The following is a 21,176-nucleotide window of genomic DNA, read 5'->3' as shown; positions in this document are numbered from 1 at the left end:
AATCTAAGACTTATTGGTCTTAAAGAGGAGGTAGAGAGATAGGAATAGAAAGTTCATTCAAAGGGATAATAAAAACAGAGAACTTCCCAAACCCAATGAAAGATATCAGTAAGTACAAGAATATTACACCAAGGATTGGGTGCGGTGGCTCATGCCTGTAATCCCAACACTTTGGGAGGCCACAGTGGGCGGATCACGAGGTCAGGAGATCGAGACCATCCTGGCTAGCACCAGGATGAAACCCTGTCTCTACTAAAGATACAAAGAATTGGCTGGGCATGGTGGTGCGTGCCTGTAGTCCCAGCTACTCATGAGGCTGAGGCAAGAGAATGGCATGAACCCGGGAGGCAGAATTTGCAGTGAGCCGAGATTGTGCCACTGCACTCCAGCCTGAGCGACAAAGCGAGACTCCATCTCAAAAAAAATAAAAAAAAATAAAAAGCAGAATATAACACCAAGCAGATTTAACACAAAGAAGGCTACCTCAAGGCATTTAATAAACTCCCAAAGGTCAAGGATAAAGAAAGGATCCTAAAAGTGGCAAGAGAAAAGAAGCAAATAACATACAATGGAGCTCCAATATGGCAGGCAGCAGACTTTTCGGTGGAAACCTTACAGGCCAGGAGAAAGTGACATGACATATGTAAAGTGCTGAAGGAAAAAAACTTTTTACCCTAGAATAGTATATCTGGCAAAAATACCTTTCAAACGTGAGGTAGAAATAGAGACTTTCCCAAATAAACAAAAGCTGAGGGATTTCATTAACACCAGACCTGTCCTACAAGAAATCCTAAGGGGAATACTTCAATTAGAAAGAAAAGGACATTAGTGAGCAACAAGTAATCACCTGAAGATATAAAACTCACTGGTTACAGTAATTACACAGAAAAACAGAATATTTTAACAATGCAACTGCGGTGTGTAAACTACTCTTATCCTAACAGAAAGACTAAATGATGAACCAATAAAAAATAATAACTGCAACAACTTTTCAAGACACAGACAGTACAATAAAATATAAGTAGAAACAACAAAAAACTAAAAAGCAGGGGGATGAAGTTAAGGTGTAGAGTTTTTATTAGTTTTCTTTTTGCTTGTTTGTTGGTTTATGCAAACAGTATTGTTGTTATCAGCTTAAAACAATGGGTTATAAGACAGTATTTCCAAGCCTCATGGTAATCTCAAACCAAAAAACATACAAATGGATACACAAACAATGAAAAGCAAGAAACTAAATCATATCACCAGAGAAAAACACCTTCACTAAAGGAAGACAGGAAGGAAAGAAAGAGAAAGAGAAGACTGCCAAACAATGAGGAAACAAATAAGAAAATGGCAGGAGTAAGTCCCAACTTATCAATCATAATGCTGAATGTAATGGACTAAATTCTCCAATAAAAAGACACAGAGTGGCTGAAGGGATGAAAAATAAAACCCATTGATCTGTTGCCTACAAGAAATACACTTCAACTGTAAAGGTACACATAGACTGAAAGTATAGGGATAGAAAAAGATATTCCATGCCAATGGAAACCAAAAAAGAGGAGGAGTAGCTATATGTATATCAGACAAAATAGATTTCAATGCAAAAACTATAAGAGACCAAGAAGGTCACTATATAATGATAAAAGGGTCAATTCAGCAAGATGATACAATTTAAAAGACGTATGTACTCAATACTAGAGTACCAAGATCAATAAAGCAAATATTATTAGAGCTAAAGAGAGACATAGGCCCCGATACAGTAATAGCTGGAGACTTCAACACACCCACGTTCAGCATCAGACAGATCTTCTAGACATAAAATCAAGAAAAAAACATTGGATTTAGCCTGCACTATAGACCAAATGGATCTAATAAATATTTTCAGAACATTTCATCCAAAAGCTGCAAAATACACATTCTTTTCCTCAACACATGGATCATTTGCAAGGATAGACCGTATGTTAGATCACAAAACGAGTCTTAAAACATTCCAAAAAAAGGAAATAATATCTAGCATCTTCTCTGACTATAATGGAATAAAACTAGAAATCAATAACGAGAAGAATTTTGGAAACTATACAAACACAAGGAAATTAAACAATATGCTCCTGAATGACCAATGGGTCAATAAAGAAATTAAGAAGGAAATTGAAAAGTTTCTTGAAACAAATGATAATGGAAATACAACATACCAAAACCTATGGGATACAGTAAAAGCAGTACTAACAGGGAATTTTGTAGTTATAAGTGCCTACATCTTACTCCAGTTAAAATGGCTTTTATCCAAAAGACAGGCAATAACAAATGCTGGCGAGGATGTGGAGAAAAGGGAACTTTTGTTCACTGTTGGTGGGAATGTAAATTAGGACAACCACTATGGGGAATAGTTTAGAGGTTCCCCAAAAAACAAAAAATAGAGCTACCATATGATCCAACAATCCCACTACTAGGTATATATATCTAAAAGAAAGGAAATCAGTATATTGAAGAAATTTCTGCACTCTCATATTTGTTGCAGCACTATTCACAATAGCCAAGATTTGGAAGCCCAACCTAAGTACCCACCAACAGATGAATGGATAAAAAAAATGTGGTACATACACATAATAGAATACTATTCAGCTATAAAAAAGAATGAGATCGTGTCATTTACAACAACATAGATCGAACCAGAGATCATTTTGTTAGTGAAATAAGCCAGGAACAGAAAGACAAACATTGCATGTTCTCACTTACTTGTGGCCTCTAAAAATTAAAACAATTGAACTCACAGACATAGAGTGTTGGGGGGATGGTTACCAGAGGCTGGAAAGGGTAGTAGGGGCAAACGGGATGGTTAATGGGTACAAAGAAAAAAATAGGATGAATGAATAATACCCAGTATTTGATAGCACAACAGGGGGACTATAGTCAATAGCAACTTAATTGTATATTCTTAAATAACTAAAAATGTATAATAGTATTGTTTGTAACATAAAAGGTAAATACTTGACGGGATTTAGTCACCATTCTCCACGATATGATTAGTACTCATTGCATGTCTGTAACAAAAAAATCTCATGTGCTCCATAAATATATACACCTACTATGTACACACATATTTAAAAAATTTTAAAAATAAAAGTAAAACATAAGAGATCATACTATAATAAGTCTCAGGATGGTGATGACTAATAAGTGAATGCAGGTAAAACATTTAGAAAGTATGCCTCATACATATTAGTTGTGGTTGTTACAATTATTAAAATAACTTTTTGTTCCCCTAATGCAATTGTAGCATGGTCTCTTTTCTTTAAAGACGACACAGACTGTATCCATTCTCATGCTTGTAATAATTTTTGTAATCTAGAGCAGGGTCAGGAAACTATGGCCTCTAGGTCAAATCAAGCCCACTGCCCTGCATTTGTAAATAGTTTCGTAAATTAGTTTTATTGAACACAGCCATACTTATTCATTTACATATTGTCTGTGGCTGCTTTTGCACTACGATGGCAGAGCTGAATAATTCGTACAGAGATTATATTATTATCTGGCTTTAACAGAAAATGTCGGTCAACCCCTGATTCAGAGTAAAACAAAGTTTCAACGTTTATTTGAAAAGTCAGTGAATGACAGGATGGGAATCTGTACTCAAAGACAATCGTTTTTCCTCTGTCTCTACTGCTGGTTGCTATGGGGATTCAAACGAGTCACATTACCTTCCCACAACTCAAATTCTTCATTCATAAAAATAAATACCCACACATATAAGAAGGTAATCATAATTTTCTGACTTATATAATTAGTGTATATTTTAAGTATAACAATATGCATAAAAGTGCTTTGTCAAATTTAAATTATGAAAGCAGATTTGGTTCATTAATCATCAACAAGGTTATTAAATCTAATCCACTCATTCACCTTCTTGATGACAAAGTCTTGTAACAGGTCTAAACTTGCTCTTCCTCAACTGGTTTTGGGACCAGGCCAGTGCTGTGGCCTTGTTTAGCTGCTAAGGAATAATATCTTCCCATTTTGAACATTTAGAATAATGAATTTGGTTATGGGATACAAGGAACATATGATTAAGCAATTATTTTCTTTTCTCTCTGAAGGATCATCATTAAAAAGTAGTGCTTTCCAGCCAACGGCATTGAAGCTGCACACACGCAGCTCGAAGGGGCCCTTTGCCAGCTGGCCTCATTAAATCCCTGACATGCTCTCCTGCATTTTGTTGTCAGAGTGTGTTCATTCCTCGATAACTCTGCATTCCTGTCCCAGGGCTCTTAGGTCCACACCTTCATGTTTCTTCCCTCTTGCTGAGTTTGGACTCTTTCTTTGTTGGGTAGAATTTTCTCCTGTGTCTAGTCCCATATTTCTCATACTTATTGCTTAAAGAAAAGGAAAATGTTCCACAATTGGTTTGTCCTTTTTTCTGAAAACTGAAGATCCTGATCCCTTGTCTCATCCCAGACCAATCTATCAGAAGGAAACACAGTTCTGTCTACAAAGCTATGGGTTTTCCGTTTCATATGTAGCACCTTCCCTTCCATTCTCCTGGAGAGTACATTGTAGTTTATCTATCATTACTCTTAGTGTCATATAAAGGACTTCTGTTAAAAGGCTGAGGATTTATAGGATAAAGAATCATAAAACTAAACCCTGTGGATAAAGCCTGTCCTCTTCTGTGTGACGAGTCATGGCAGGAGGCCTTTGGGAACCCACAAGAGGCAGAGCATGGCAGAGGGTTTCTCATATGTAAAAAGGTTCTTCAGTCACTCTCCTGTCTGAGCTGTTTCATCACTTAGAAAGGCAGAGTGTACCTGTTCTTTGGGTTTGTGGTAAGTAAAAAATTTTTACTCTGTACATGCTTATTACCAATTATAATTTTGACAGGTTACAAACATTACATTATGTTATTATTATATTACAAACATTTGCTTCCATTCTTCCAGTGCATGTGGTAACACACAGAACACTGGATTAATCACACACTAAACACTAAGAGTAAATAGCTCAGAATTATTTAAAATTCTGGCTAGGAAAGAGATTTATTCCAACAGTCATGAATAAAATTTTCTTTAAAAACAATTAAAAAGTGCCATTATGCTAGATCCCCCTAACTTATCTGATCAAACTCCTCAAGGTCAACTTTAGAAAGGAACTAGTTTCAAGTCATAAAGAAAAATCATCAGGGCTCCATAATCTCAAAAAGTTTGAAAAGTTTCATTAAAAGATCTGAAGATTCCATCTCCCTGCAGTAGAGGTTAGGATGAGTCAAGTGGAGATAAAACAGCAAATCATCTGGGTATTAGATTTCAGACCATAAACCCATTTGCTTTGGCAAGACACTTTAACTTCCAATTTGGTCTGTCCATTAAGTGGCAGAAGAGGAGGTTTTCAATGAAAGGTAATTTACAGGTGTGCAATGCAGATAGTTTATTGGGAAGTATTGTGGTCTTGTCTTTGAGGGTGCCTCCTCTTGGGTTATAGAGGTGAGCAAGATGACTCTGCCTGTTTGGCAGAGAGAATGTGAATCACATGTGACTAAATTTTCTGACAGATTACTGGATGATTGCAGGCAGGGTGGGATGAATAAAACTTGGACCTACAATGCTTTGAGAAGAAATGGTTGCTTGGTTCCAAAAAGTTCTTTTCTTCTTGTTTTTCCTTTTACTCCTCTCTAAGATTTCTTGTGATGAAGATTTATTGCCACCAAATTCAAATTCTGCAACCCCAAAGCCTCAGGCTGACACTAGCCAGAACCCAAATAATGACTGCATTTATGGAAAGATTCAAGCAGTATGGGCTAGGTTGGGCAATAGGGGAAAACATTCTAATGTTAAATTGCTTTTAAATAGATATTGTGTAAACAATAGAAACAAACCAGGTGAAATGCCTCTCCATGGACATATAGTGAATATGAATAGTTGTGTTGCTGAGGTTGGTAGATTCTATAATGGAATATGCCTGTAATATAGGAACTTGTTTTGCTTTATTTCTTCCCTCCATAAGTAGTTGACTCTTTCATATGTAAAAATTATGTTTCCTTTTGTTAGCAGTAATGGACTTCAATTAAATCATGTGTTTTTATCATGTCAATTTGTGTAAGTATTTTTATCCAAGTTATTTATAGAACATTTAGGTCTGTCCTTCAAAGGCCTTAGTAATCTTTAATGTTTGCTGGTCTGCTTTTAATTCATCAAAGTTCTCCCTCAACAAGCATTGCAAAACACACACGTGCAGCAGAGATTTTCCCTCTACGATGTATATTTGATATGCTTAATGTTCATCTTTATACACACAGAGGCATATAAGAAATGTGGAGGTTGTCTATAAATTCAAGGAAACATTTAGGTGCACAGTGATACATAGATACATGGGTATAATACTTTATGTACTTGATAAATATTTCATCCCTACCATAAAAAGAGCTTTTTATCAACTTTGATTGTTTTTTTATTACCTTAAAGTATTGCAGTTGTTTCTCAGTATTCATTGTTCCTTCCTTTTCTTGTCTCAGACAGGAATTGAAGATGAAAAGCTCTGTATCTCTTAGCCACCCTTTCAGTTCTTTGATCCTGACCTCCAGCTGCCTTACCAGGCTTCCACTTTCAGGAGAGAGCAGGTCACGTGGACTGGACCCACTGTGCCCTGCCATTGTGTCCTGGATCTTCTCTCCTAGGGTTTTCTAATGCATCAGATTAAAAAACAAAAAAATAAAACAAACAAACAAAAAAACCCACCACGAACAACAAAAAAACAAAAACATAGATTAGCTTAGGTACCAGAAACACATTACACTTTTGTTGGTAACAAGAGCCATCTGGAAGCGTCCATCTATACCTGCCACCTCACTACTGACTTTCAGTTCAGATTAGGTCGCTGTTCCATTTAGTATTTGAATTCTCAGTGCAAGTTGTTCTGAGTACCAGCGGATACTTAAGAAGACCTCATTCCTTATTCACTTACTTTCCTTTAATAGAAAGGAGATTTGGCCCATAGTTCACCAGATAAAAATTCATTTGAATTTTTTTGGTCACAGAGAAAAATTCATTTGAATTCTCATGATAGGACTTTATAGTAAAACAGTCTGCACATAAAACGTTCAGGAGATATAAGTTTAATAAATATACTAAAGAGACCAAGAGTAGATGAAGCATGGAGAATTAACTTCCATTTTTTTGTTTTGTGACGTATTCCTGAAACCATGTAACTAAAGGGTTTTAAGAAAAGGAAGCCTCCTTGGTGATTTTGTTGATTTTACCTGACTTGGAAATTGTTCAATTCCACAATTCTTTCCATTTTGCATTTCTGGATGCTGGACTTTCTAATATAGAATATGTGTTAAAATAATCCCCAACTCACTATGCCAGAAGCCTACTTAAATTAACCACTATGGCAGGAGAGTGTTGTCAGGGAGGGCTCTTTTCTTTTTTTCTTTCTGGTGGAAAGCACTCCCAATCAATAGGATTTAAATCTATAATGATGAATTAAACATACAAAAATAAGCTTTAAAACACAAATAAAATTAAGTCAACAAACATTCATCTGGTGTGTAGTGTTCTGTAAATAGTATCTTTAGGAGATTGTAGCAGAAAAATAGCCTTTCTTGGCAACACCCTTGTATTTTCATGGTGACACCCTTGTATTTTCATGGTGAAAATATTGATAATTTGAAGACCCTCAGTGGAATCCAGATTTAGCTATTGTTTTTACGCTGTAACAAAAGTAGCAGCAGGAGGTGAAATCAATGCCCTTGGAGGGTAGGGTCACAAAAAAGAATTTATTGCCACTTTTTTGTTCTGGAACAGTTTGCAATCATAAATTCTTCATAAACAGAATACTTCAGAGAATGGTCCGTCTTCATAAATATACGACAGAGGACATCAATTTCATTTAATTCACAATTTGTGTCAGCACAGCAGATGCCAATGCCTGCCTTGATAGGGTTGTTTAATATGCAATTGAGACAGAGTAATATGCAGCACAGGGGACAAAATTTCACAGATTAAACTGTACGCACCACTGACATTTCATTCTAATGTATTTCCATTCCACACTGTTCACCTTAGATGAAAGTAATATTAAAAACCATATCCCTCTATTTTACTATTGTTAGAAGTTAAAATCCTTGTCTTTAATTTTTTTCATGCCAATTAAAATGTAATCATGCCAATTAAAACAGTATGCCTGGTGGTGTTAGCATGGTACAGGATTTATAAAAAATCTTCCCTCACCCTACTCTCTCACTGCAAACCTGCATGTTGTATTTGAATGATATTTTTGCCAAAATGGCAACTATTTTTAAAGTCTCTGATTTATAAAGGATAGCTAAATATTATTTCTTTTTTCAATATAATATTGACTTAAAATTCTGTTGAGGAAGCAATACACGTGACACAACTTAAACAATTTTCTTAAAATATTATTGTTATTTATCAAATTAGCAATGGATATATTAAAATGCAATGTAAACAGACTTATCACTACTTTATCAAGCACATAAGGTTGCTATTCTTATCTATGTACTAAACAACCTTTTAAAATGTCATACACTAACCACATTTCTCCTGTCTGAGATCAATGAATGCTGTAGAATTTGGCAGATTTTGATTTAAGTCACCGTACTATAAATTGAAAGCCATTAATTATTATTAAAAAGCAACAATATGTTAGATGAAAAACTTTTAACATTTTAAGTTACTTTGCACAACTGCAGAGTGTAGTGAATTTAAATGAGAAACAAGGACTTAAACTTGCAGTTTTTTAATCTCCCAGATTAGGCATGGCATAAACAGAATACTGGCATTCCTCCAAATCATCAAGGTACATGAAGAGCTTTTTATTCAAAATATTTTTGGAGTATTATTTATCTAAAAAAATTTTTTTAAGGTAGAAAACTGGAAGGCATGCAAAATTATGCTCCATAACTGACATCGCCCATACTTGGCTGTTATAATTAATTATTTAGGTAATTGACAAATATAGCTTACCCTTGATTTGAAGTGAAGGCAATTTAGGAGAGAAGCTGATGAAAAAATACAGTTTAACTTTTCTCTCAGCTGTCTTCCAACAAAAGGACAGCACTGTCTCCTGCACAGTGCCATCCTGGTCTCTGGGTAACAGAATCTCTATATTGCCTTTTTGCCAGATTCTTGCATCTCAGTCTTTGGCTGAGACCCAGACCATCATTGCGTGAAATGAATTACATGAAACTTTTTTCTTTTTTTTTTGGCTTTTGTTAAAAGTGAGCTGGAAATTGAGGCACAAAACACAGGCTGATTCAATTCTGCAATTCAGATTTGGGTCAAATTTGCATCTTTGTTTTGGTAGCTTTAGTGTGACTTGAAAGCTGTAGTGACAACTCCACTTTTCATCTTAAGGGTACAGTAAATAGTTAAACAGTAGATGTCTCTTACATGTACCTTCAGAATAAATTCTATTAACATTCATTCAAGCATGACAGTCAGTATATATCAGATATACTGCATTATAGTTGACTTGGTGCATACCCATAATACATGGAATATTTTACTTACTTTTTCATGTATTAAAGAACCAAAATTATTAAAATCTGAGAGGAGTCAAGCTCAGAAAAAAAAATCAACAGAAGAGGAAAAGCAGTGTCTTTCCCATAATAGCATGAATAGCTTGTTTGAAATGTAGGTAGTGAATTGAAAGAGAGAGATATTTGTGCCTCAAATTAGAAATCAGACAGATAGAGTACTTCACTACGCAAAAAATGTACACATAACCTACAAACAGTAATAAAAATGCAAATACCCCAAGCAGTTCCCATTTTTCATTAATTGAATCCACTTTTTCAAGGAGATCATTTGGTAGTAAAACGCCACCTTTCTTCAAAGCTTCAACCTTACTAAGCAGCTCCGTCTTTTTCAGGTGTCTGATGGACATTTCCACACTGTATCGCTAAAATGAAAAGAGAAAAAGAGATATCATTAGGGAGAGAGGTGTTCTTAGAAAATCATTGAACACAGAATTTGTGATGCTTATGAGCATTAAAAGTTTTTGTTCCCAATAAAATTTATGGGGAGGCTAAACGTAAGTACTTTGAGTAGATGAAGAATATTGCTGAATATATTATACACACACACACACACACACACACACACACACACACAGTTATTACATTTAGTTGACTAAGATTTCTTTCTTAAACTCAAGTTTATACACATATTTGATCTTTAAAATATTCCAAATAGGACAATAACTGGTCTAGGGGGGTTTAATATTACAGTTAATTTTGGTCATCATTTGGCTCCAGAGTGCTGTCCACCTCTCATCTCTGCCCCTAAAGGACCAGTCTCAAAGTGGAAGAAATAAAATTATTCATGAAGATTATGTAAGTTCTCTGAATTCTCGGTTAACATTTTGTTTTCATTTTCTTTTCCTTAAAAATTCTGTGTGGGCTTGGAGAAAAGGTACACATAGACAGAAAAAGGAAAGCCACCATTTTAGGTATAGTTACAAATCTATGCTTCCTTATTGATTACTGTAAAATATCCCCCAAATCATAGTTGACTACAGAACCCTCTCCCCGAGTATGTATTATATTCTAACAAACTGCCAAGAGAGTCTCTCCTAAAAGATGTTTTGCTGGAGATAATGTAAATGCTATTTAATATGACAGTTACTATGGTGATTCTCTTCAAATAACTCTATTTGGATAACTCCATAGTTAGTCCTATATTATGGATAGCCATAAATGACTATGACTGTACTTTATAAATGTACATGTAAAAACACCTCTGAGTAGAAAATCTAGATTCTGGTTAAAATATTAAACATATTTTACATTTTTAGCACATTTCCAAAATATAATAGCAATTTTAAAACTTTTTTCTTTCAGGCACCATATTTAGGTCACTGAGTTCCATGGTAGTATTTGTTCCTTTGCCCTAAATGACCAAGGGTGCCCTAAGATAAACACTTTTATCAGAGTTAATAAAAACTTTTCTCTGGAAATAAGTAAATCAGTAAGTTCAAATGTGCCCAAGCACTTGGGTGATTTCATTCACCTTGAAAACATGATATTATATAAGATCCCAAACAAAAATACAATTGGAAGCAGATTAAAGGAAAAGAAGGTGTGAAATCACTGTTTCGGTTAATAGATCTTCAGCATTTGCATGCATATGTTTGCATACTTTTAGTTTCATATTTTAATCTTTCATTTACACTAAACATGCACATCATTTGTATTATGTAAACTTCTCCAAATGTTAGTCATTTGTGGATCACAGAACAAAATGTTTTAAATGAGGTGATTTAAAGCATTTCATATTATTAATGAATGTTGATCAGGGTGTCAGAGTATCCAAAATTACATGAATATGCATAGTGGAGAAAATCAAGGGTTACTTTAGAGCGCTTTTAGAATTTGGCCCGTGATACAAGAGAAATTCTGATTGCGTTTTCTAATGGAAGGCAATTACCAGGGCCATGTTACTCCAGCACTTAGGAAACACACTGTCCACTTGAATTTTCTGGATTCAATATTCAGAAGTATTCTAGAAACCTAGATAGTGTTTCTAGAGTGATGTGATGATTGGAGGAGATGACAATCTGCTTTATGCAATTAGGTTCCCATCTGAAATGATATAGCTGACAAATATTTACATAATTAATTTGGTAAGATTTCCACATAATATTGGGGGAACCAGTATTTCAGGCAGGCAGGAAAATCTTATTCAAATATTTTACTTATGCCACATGGTATTACACATTGACAGAGAGAGTCCTCTGGCTGTGCCACTTGGGAATGGCCTCTACCAGTTATCCTTTAACTTGTGACAAGCTCATCCCCCCTCTTCACCCCAACTTTAAACAGCTCTCACACAGCAGACCAGTCAAGAAAGGAAACAGCTTAGATGTGTCCCATAAAAACGACAGTCTTACACAAATAAAAATATAAAAAGCAATTAATTTAATTTTAGATGTAATCAACTAATCTTCTCCATTAAATGTGTATAAGTAGTCACTGCAATAGCTATTATAAAAGGTTATTACATTTAAAAGAAACTTGTCTTTATGTATGCTCTCAGTCTTTGTCACCATATAGCCTACTGTCTAAACAGCTTGATGAAAGGTGTGACTGATAGACAATGCCTTCAAACTATAATATAAAAACTAAGAGGATCTAGTTAATTGTTCGATGTATTGATATATGAATGAAAGGTACTAAAATGTTATATAATTTAAGGTGAAAATATTTTAAGTTTTGAAGCACATTCAAGGTTAAATCTAGTACGATTTAGGGGCTCAAGCTGTATGTGTAATAATGTCAGGAGCTTCTATTTTTGTTGATGCTAGTATGTTTTTGCTCTTCTGTCTCTTAACATCTTTTCAGAAGCATTAGACTCAGAGAATCAACTGCCAGCTCTATCAGTTTTCGGTCATCCTATCAAGTGGGGCTACTTTATCCTGTGGTGAGAAGATAATTTAATCTTCATATTCATTCCACCCACAGCAGTAAGTGAGCAGAGGCTGCCCCATTGTGTCCTGTAGTCTGGGGATGTTATGATATAGACTACTCTTCAATAGGCAAAAATGAGATTAGCAAAGTTAAAGTCAGAAAGCTTTTCTTGAGTGCTAAGGTAAATAAGCATCCAGTATTTAATTTCCCCACAGCACCTGCTGTGGGCCTCTCTGTCTAGTCAAAAATAAAATATACTCTCTTGAAAGGCCATATTTACATTATTAAGTGTATTTGCTTGGCCAATTCAATTTTGACTAATGAAGCCTCCTAATAGATACGTGAATGATCTAAATTAAAGACACAGGACACTACTATTCTAAATGTCATCCCTGTGTATAAAATATAAATAAAACTTAAAAAAAAAAGAGTTAAAAATAACTACAAACTCTAGCCCACCATTTTAACTAAGAACTAAAGAAGTTGTAGAAAATTCCTATTGAGTGCTTTACTTAGCACAAATGCTAAAACTGAATTATAAAACAAGGTTAGCAAAAACAGGAATTTCTGAAATAAACATACTTAGAAATGCATGAAGACTTGATTGAGATAACTTTTTTGACAGTTATGCTAAAGGCTTCCCCGCCACACCGAAGTCCCCCTCCTTTTTTTTTGTTAGAAATCACACCGAAAATTCTGCCCAAATGGAGACTGGAACAATGCCTTGAAACAGTGTTAATTGTCACCATGGAAACCAGAAGAATAAGCCATTTTGAAACTGGTATAGAAGGCACACATTGAGCAACTCAAGCATTTTTCTGCCTCCCTCAATGTTAAGGAACAAGATGCCTTGTCACTGTGAGGTCAGAGAAAGAAAACATCATGAAAGAGTTGTAGATGCTCACTGTCTGGTAAATAAAAAAAATAAAAAATAAACTATATACAGCTAATGCTATAAGACTCTACCCAGTGAAATCTTTTTGAAACAGAAGGATCATCAAAAGATGGCCAGGATTGGGGGATGGCTTCCACCTAAGCAAAACTTCAGGGCTATATTATGTGAACCTTGCCCCCAAAGCTCCCAGGGAATTCTGCTGTTGTAATAAAACTTCAGAAGAGGAAAGAAAAAAGGCAGCATGATGGAATTCAAAATAATGCTCTAAAAGCACACAGAGAGATTAAGACATCCATTGTAAGACTTTTGTATGGTGCTTCTGTTGGTTATGCTGAAAAGAGACCAGACATTGCTGAACAGAGAGTGAAGCTTTGGCTGCGAGAAACACACAAATTAAACTAAAGACATTTCTTGATTATTAGAATAGGGCTGTTGTATTCTGTGTCATCAGGGTTTCAGCATTTATATCTTATACCATATTACTTTTAACTGAGCTTCAGTTGACTTTATATTAGGAAAAGTGAAAACAAGGGAAATGATCTAGTTATTAGAATGACAGGATTGAATGTCTTTCCTGGTACAAATAATGCCACAAACACCTGTTTACCCAGCGAGATTCCCTTTCCCATATACACATGATTGACTGATAGATACGATCGATCTATCGATAGATAGAGAGATAGATAGATAGATAGATAGATAGATAGATAGAATACACTGAGAAAATAAAATATATCTTACTTAGTCTATCAGTAAGAAAGCAAATGCTAGGAACACACCAAAACACCAAACTATTGGCAAAATAATGTGTGAAAATACGCATTTTTGCCAAAAAAAAATCCAGGGATGTGTCTATTTACAACTCTCACGTGTTTTCTGGCTAGTGTTTGCCCTCTTCATTCGAGGCTTCATGGTGGCCCCTCAGCAAGTCCATGCCTAATGCCATTCAGTGGTGAACAAAGAGTCTTTTTATATAAAAGTCCAGGGTCCAAGCTCAGCTGTACATGCAGAGTGCAGGAATCTGCTAGAGGCCAGTGTTGCCTTTGCAGCAGCTCTTGTGCTGCCCCCCTTTTCAGAAGACTTGTGTGTAGCATCTCACAATGCATATGATGCTGCACATGGAGTCAGTACCACCAACACATCCAGAAGATGTTCAAAATTGAAGAAAAGGGTTCAAGTCCAAGACAAATAATAGTCGTTATTTCTTGCAAACTCCTTGTATTTTATCATTAGAATTTATGGTGAGTAATTGCATAGAGAAATTATGAAGACTCCTACAATTGTCCTTGTAAATTAATAATAGGTTTTCCTGATTGGGATAAATTTGCTGCGGAGCCTTTGGAAAAATTAAAAAGTGCAATGTCATTTAAAATTGCCAGAACTCGCACAGCAAATTACACCTGAGGTTAAGAATTGAGTTTTCCCCCTCTTCTAGCTTATTCCATTTGCATGATCTGGAAATCACATTACACTGGCCATGTACTGTTAATTGGACATAGATTGCATTATCTTTAATATAAATCAAACTACAAATATGAAAATGAATTGCAAATTCCCTAATAGAAGATCATAAAACAATCTTTTTTAAAGTATCTCCCATTAATAATTTAATTCCAATTATATCACTCAGAAAACTTAAGTAGGAGACCTGGCAACTTATTTCTCCAATCATTTCTTTTAAATAACAAATATCTAAGCCTTTAAAAATAAATATAGCTAGACTAGAAGTCACTGTTATAGAACAAAAATAAAAACACCAATAACTGAAAACTTTCATGTCAATTTCATATAAAATACGGCATAAGGATGCCAAGTCTACCTGTCTCCTTTCTTTCTTACCCATGTCAAGGGTGAGAAAAAAGTCTCCTATAGGTAAAATTTAGTAAGTTTAAGAACTATTTTGATCATACCCTGTAAAATTATAATATTGATTATTATGTTTTTATTTACTTTTTAAAAAGGTTCTCTATCCCCTTAGATATTTCTATAAATTTGATATCTTTCTGAAGCTTTTGTATGGCCTTTAATGAGTTTATATTAAATATTTAATACTGTTTAGGGCATATCCACTACTACCAAAAACAGTTATATTCCCAGCAGTCCCACTGTTTCAGGCAGAGGACTTGATTGATCCTCCTAGCCTGAATTGAGTAGAATGAAAAGAAGCAGTTGGAAAATAGCTGCAATCATTTAATGCAGATGACCTCTGACAGCCTCGCAGCTCTTCTATCTGAACAGAAATTTGCATGGGGTCTCTGTGCAGAGGAACAATGTAACCTAAATGGTAGACAATCTTTATTCTAATGAAGTGGGTGTCAAGGTCAATGTAAAACTGCAATGATAAATGGTGCACCACTAGGCAAGAGAAGTTGCATAGGCATTGTAGTGCTTTCACATTAATTGAAGACTGAAATGCACTGCGTGAAAAGCACAAGCCTCCCTTTTCACCATAATGTGTTAATGCGCCAATACTGAAATGATTTCTTCAAGATGTTTGCCTGTTGACATGTATCTTATTGCAAAAATAACCCAAATATAAAATTATGGCAAAAAATGGACATTTTTAGAATTTAGTGTTTTCCTGGAATCGAATTACAAAAATTAAATAAAACGCTCCCAAATGACGTCCTGACACCTAATGTAATTCCTTTGATCTCTTTTTCTTTTCTTTTTCTATTTAGACTTGTCTTTAATTAGTTTCAACCAAGCAACCTTTTACAGAACCCTTCGTTTGGGTACTTTCCTGTTGAGCAAACTGTAAAAGAAGACTGAGGAGAGGAGAATCATTCAAATATTATTTTTCCCCTCACTTCCAAGTTTTCTGCTTAGTCTGCAGTAAAGATCTTCAGGTGGTGTTTGTCCTGAATGAAAATGTAATGAAAAGTCTACGGTTTGTAAAAGAAAATAACTATTTTCTAGTGTGGGAACTAGAAAACCTTAATCTGGTCATTGGAAATTGCCAAAATGACTGCACAGAAATAATTACACCATTACTTCAGTTGGTCTAGCAATTTTGTGGCAGTCAATATTTTTCATCCCATAAAAATAAGGATAGTAAGCTGCTTTTTAAAAATCCGGATCTACTTAAGCCTGTAAAGGGGACATTGTTTGCTAATACACTCATTAGCAACCAAGCACTTTAACTTCATCAATTAAACAGGAAATGGAGTTGCATCATTTAGTTTCATAATTTGCTAAAATACTGATAAGAGCATATTATTAACCATTTGGGAAACATTTCCAGGCTCAACTCATAATATCTTATAAACTGTATTTTTATGGTTGATATTTTTTTCAGATTCTGGTAGACTCTATGATATAGCTACATTTCCAACAGTACACTTCCTGTTACAAATAGATTTTAATAAAGCAATTACAGTTATAATAGTCAAGAATGGTCTGTAGGTCTGCAGTCTTGGTGAGAGAAGGCTATTAATATCCTTTATTATAAAATAAATGATACTGCTAGTCTGCAACTCTGATGTAAAAACAAATTGTCTCAAACGGAAATCAACATTCCTGAAATGGTAATTCAGAGAAAAAAAAAATCTCAACATGAAGAGGATAGTGAAAAAGAAAAAAAAGTTACTGATGAAACTGTTTAAAAAACTGTACAGCTTCATCTGTGTGTGATTTGTCAGGTCTGAAGCTTTGACGTGCCCAAGGGGCAGACCCCAGCGGGGAGTAGGCTGCCGAGCTAAATAGCTGTGAAAGAAGTCTTAATGTAGGATGGAATTCAAACTAACCTTGACATGACCTCGGGAAAAATATGCAAAAAGTAAAATGAATGCTCTCTGCAAGATACATCCTAATTTTGTGGTAGAGCTGGTTAGTTTTACAAACATAACTGAGACCTTAAAAGAAAAATAGAAAGCTAGTAAAAGGGGAAAAGTTTAGAATACAGGCAAAAAACGTAAGCAGGCATGATGTGTTACTGTGAAGGCATGTGAACCATTTGGAAAGAATCCAAATAAAAACCCACACCGAACAATATTGTTGTCAGCCTGTCTATTCAGGAAAATTGTTTTTTTTTTTTTTTTTTTAGGTTGAATATAAATGACACAAAGCCAAGATTACATCATTGCATTACAAAGTCTGTTGTGGCTTTTAGCTGAACAAGCCCCATGGATCTATTGGTTTAGGACAGTAATTCAGTAAGGAGGTTTTAATGTGCTATTTCTTCCTCCAGTGTCAATAAAAAAGAGAGAAATTTAAGGAAGAAATATCCCATGTGCTCTCTAGTCTATTTCTTGCTTTTGATCTGTATTTGATAAGCTGAACTCCAGTTTTAGTTGATGCATTCAGTCCTGATTTGACACTATTATAAATTTTGCTTGTTTTGAAGTGATCGGCTTAGTAGGAAGGCATTTGCTCTAACTCCCTAGCCAAGAACTGGCTAACTCACTGGATATATGGAAGTTTTAATTGAGTGTCAACTTGTGTAGAAATTCAATCTTATTACCTTCTCAATGCGATTTTGTAGCAATACCAGTTATTTACTACACTACTAACCAGATTTTAAACATAATTAAATTGCTAAGAACATACACCCAAAATCTAATGACTTAAATCCCTACTCCAAGAATGTGAATTCCTGGATTAGATGTATGCGCTTCCATTAGATTTCATAAGCATAAAGTGAGCAGATGGATGCAATCTTTTAGAAGCACAAAGGTTTACTGAGGACCTGTTGAACAACTATATGTAAAGATCATTGTTTAATGGATGTTATGCCATAGGTCTCTTCTTTGGTCCATTCTTATTAAATATTTTATTAATGACATAGATAAGAAAAATATGAATTTGGCATATTGATCAGATTGGGAGATTATACTAATCTCACTGATCAATAAAGTAGAATATATATTTTAGCTCAGAGATCATAAACTCAAATACCTAAGTGTAGTGGTATGCTAGTAAACCGGTTCTCTAAGCAAAAAAAAAAAAAGAAGAAAGAAAGAAGAAGAAGAAGAAAAAAAGACTTGATTTGTAGTGTTCGTTGATTTCCCTGGTATAAATACTCCCACCGTGGCTGATTCCAATCTACCAATGGTGGTTGCTGCTGGTAAAATTCCTGAATATTTAACAATATGCTCTCATAAGTCAGTATTAGCCAGCTCCAACACCTCATTACCAGGCAGATGATATCAAGGAATTGAGTAGGGCAAGGATAAATCTTCTTCTCTCTTTCATATTCGAACTATTGCTACTGTTATAAAAAAGAGAACTTTTTTTTACTAAAATAAAGAATGCATAAATGTGATTATTACTAATATCCAATATCAGTAAGAGATAAGAGGGTGAACCGTGGAGGATGGGAGAGCATATGCCTCATCTAAAAGGGGCAACCCTTCACTCAGCTCTGCCAACTGTTAACATGTGGAAATATGGCTTCAACATGGGTTCAGTATGGCTAGACATATATATTTTAAAGCCTATACACACACACACACATATATTTTATATGAAGTCTCAAAATTATTATATGTTGCATTAAAACTTTTTAACACTACACAGACTAAACTATGTCTCTGGATATGAATCTGCAGGCAACTACTTTACAATGTCTATTTCAGATGATAATAGACCCTAAAAGGAACAAAACATGCTGCCATAATGAGTCAAATCTAAGAAGGAGAAATGACAAATGTAAAGTCAGATAGTTAATAACCACCCCATTTCACCCCATACCCCTACTCCAAAACTATAAAAAGTTTTAAACTGCATAAAGAATGGAGGTGACAGGCTTCACTTGCCTTTAGGTTCAATGTGAGTCAACAGACAACGGAAGGTAGATGCAAATTTTAAAAAAAGTGAGACAGGAGAGTTCCCCTGAGCCCTTCAGGAGACCTGTGAGAGAGGTGTGGCTCATTTACTTGGCCACCCGCATTCCAACTCCTTGCAGGAGGGGGAGCACGCAGATGAGCGAGTGCAGGACCCAGGACAAGTGACTTTGGGTGCCAGCAGGAAAAACACCTGCACCGACCCGCGGCGGCGTCTAGGGGTTGCCCACAACCTCTGGAGCCTCAGAGGGCATGTGTTACAAACAATGCTCTTTTAGCATTTGCCATCTGTGGATGGCTTAAGTGTTAAACAGCTTAGAGAAGAGTCAGTATGACAGCCTTTTTGGGTTCCCGCACCTGGCGCATCATGAATTCTTGTCCAGCATCCAGGAAGAATCAGGTCACACAAATGGACTGAAAGGTGATGTATGTGGAAGATTTTACTGATGCAAGTGGCTCTCAGTGGGATGGGGAGCTAGGAAGGGGATGGAGTGGGAAGATAGTCTTTCCCTAGAGTTTGGCCATCCCTGGCTGAACTCCTCTCTGACTGTCCCCAGCTGGCCGAACTCCTCTTGACATTCAGACGCTGCTTCTCTTCTCTCCTTCTCTGCTGCACTGCTCTTCTCTGCCAGTGGAGCCTGGGGTTTTTATGGGTACAGGGTTGGGGGTGTGGTGGGCCAGGGTGGTTTTGGAAAAGGCAACATTCGGGCAGGAAAACAGGAATGCATGTTCTCATTTAGGGCTGTGGTTCCAGGCTTGCGGGTGGAGCCCTTGCCAGGGACCCCCACCCTCTTCTACCCAATATTTCCCTGCTTCCTGTCCATATCAAAAGGAAACATGATTTTGGGTTGAATTAAGACAAACACAGGGTTAAAAAAAGAAAGGTAATGGATATATTAGTTTGACTGTGATTTGCTAGGCCCCAACCTAATACTGCTTGCATTCCATTTTCCAAAAGGGACCTAGACAATGTTTCAAAGCAAAGCACTTCAGTAAGGGAGAAGATTCAATATCCCAAGGGCCAAGCTGTTGAATGAGCTAAAGGTATTCAGCTAAGAGGGCAAATAAGAGTTAGAGGTGAGAGAAGAGAGGAAGGACATGTTAGCAGACTTTGAATATTTAGAGGACCTTTGCATAAAAAATATTAATTTGTTCCATCTGACCTCAAAGGTCAGGCTGGGGGTCAAAGGCTGAAGCTTGAGTAGGAACACAGCATGAAAGATAGTGAGTTCCCATTCATTAGAGGTGTTCAGGCAGAGATGAGAAGTCTACCTGGCTGGGATATATTATGGGCAAATGAAGCATTCAATGAGGATTGGCCTGGAAGATAGAGCCTAAAGTTCCTCTCTGTTTTAGAAAGTTGAGCTTCTTTGGATCCACATTCACAGGATCAGCCATAACAATTACATTATTTCAGGTAAAAGAAATGCCAAGATTGAAAATCACCAAGTTAAGAAGAAGCTGTCACTCGCTGGAACAAGATTCAGAAACAAGATTCTCATACAGAAAAACCTGAGAGAATAACAATAGAGCAAATACACAACCACATAAAATGTAAGCTGTAGAATCTAAGCTAAGATGGGCTACAGAGAACCAAAAGAAAGGGCAGGGTTAACTGAAAATTCCAAAACTGTCTTCAATCCATCCTGTTTTAGAGAGGCATTTCATTGAATGTGAGGTACAGAATGAAACCTTTCAAGTCCTTTTATCTGATAAATATAGGAGACTTCTATGATAGAATTTATGTGGTTAGGTTCATATTTCAACAATGTCCTTCCTGTAAATTTTTTTAAAAGACATAAACTTCAAGATAAATATCTCCCTCAAAAATCTCCTTCATCAATACAGACTTTCTTCAGTAGATATCGAAGATGTGCATTATAACCCTTGCTACCAGCAGCATGAGCATAATTGTAATTTCTCCTCCATGCTATGAAACTTCATGGTTGTGCTATATTATATTGCAAATCTACACATCTCAAAGGGTTTTCTGTGCATTCCAATGCACTTTAGTGACGATGTGGATCATTGCCATAATACATCATGACTACTCTAATTATGGTTTCATTATGATGCACCATATCAGGGCTGTTGT

The 21,176-nt window shown here is 35.8% G+C and overlaps 1 protein-coding gene across 2 annotated transcripts in view; it reads right to left on the bottom strand.

Annotated features, from left to right (window-relative positions):
- Nucleotides 1-21,176, bottom strand: part of AKAP6 (A-kinase anchoring protein 6) — a 526,643-nt gene that overhangs the window by 101,141 nt on the left and 404,326 nt on the right. For both annotated transcript variants that reach the window (XM_015143518.3, XM_077940883.1), the window contains exons 10-11: nucleotides 9,751-9,897; nucleotides 6,431-6,655 (exon numbers count right to left, since the gene is read on the bottom strand). In XM_015143518.3, the coding sequence (XP_014999004.3) occupies nucleotides 6,431-6,655; nucleotides 9,751-9,897 (372 nt within the window). The remainder of the gene's footprint in view (nucleotides 1-6,430; nucleotides 6,656-9,750; nucleotides 9,898-21,176) is intronic.

The sequence above is a fragment of the Macaca mulatta genome, chromosome 7, assembly GCF_049350105.2.
Source record: "Macaca mulatta isolate MMU2019108-1 chromosome 7, T2T-MMU8v2.0, whole genome shotgun sequence".
Taxonomy (NCBI): domain Eukaryota; kingdom Metazoa; phylum Chordata; class Mammalia; order Primates; family Cercopithecidae; genus Macaca; species Macaca mulatta.
Note: the sequence above shows the minus strand (reverse complement) of the source record. Positions and strands in the feature narration are given on the sequence as shown.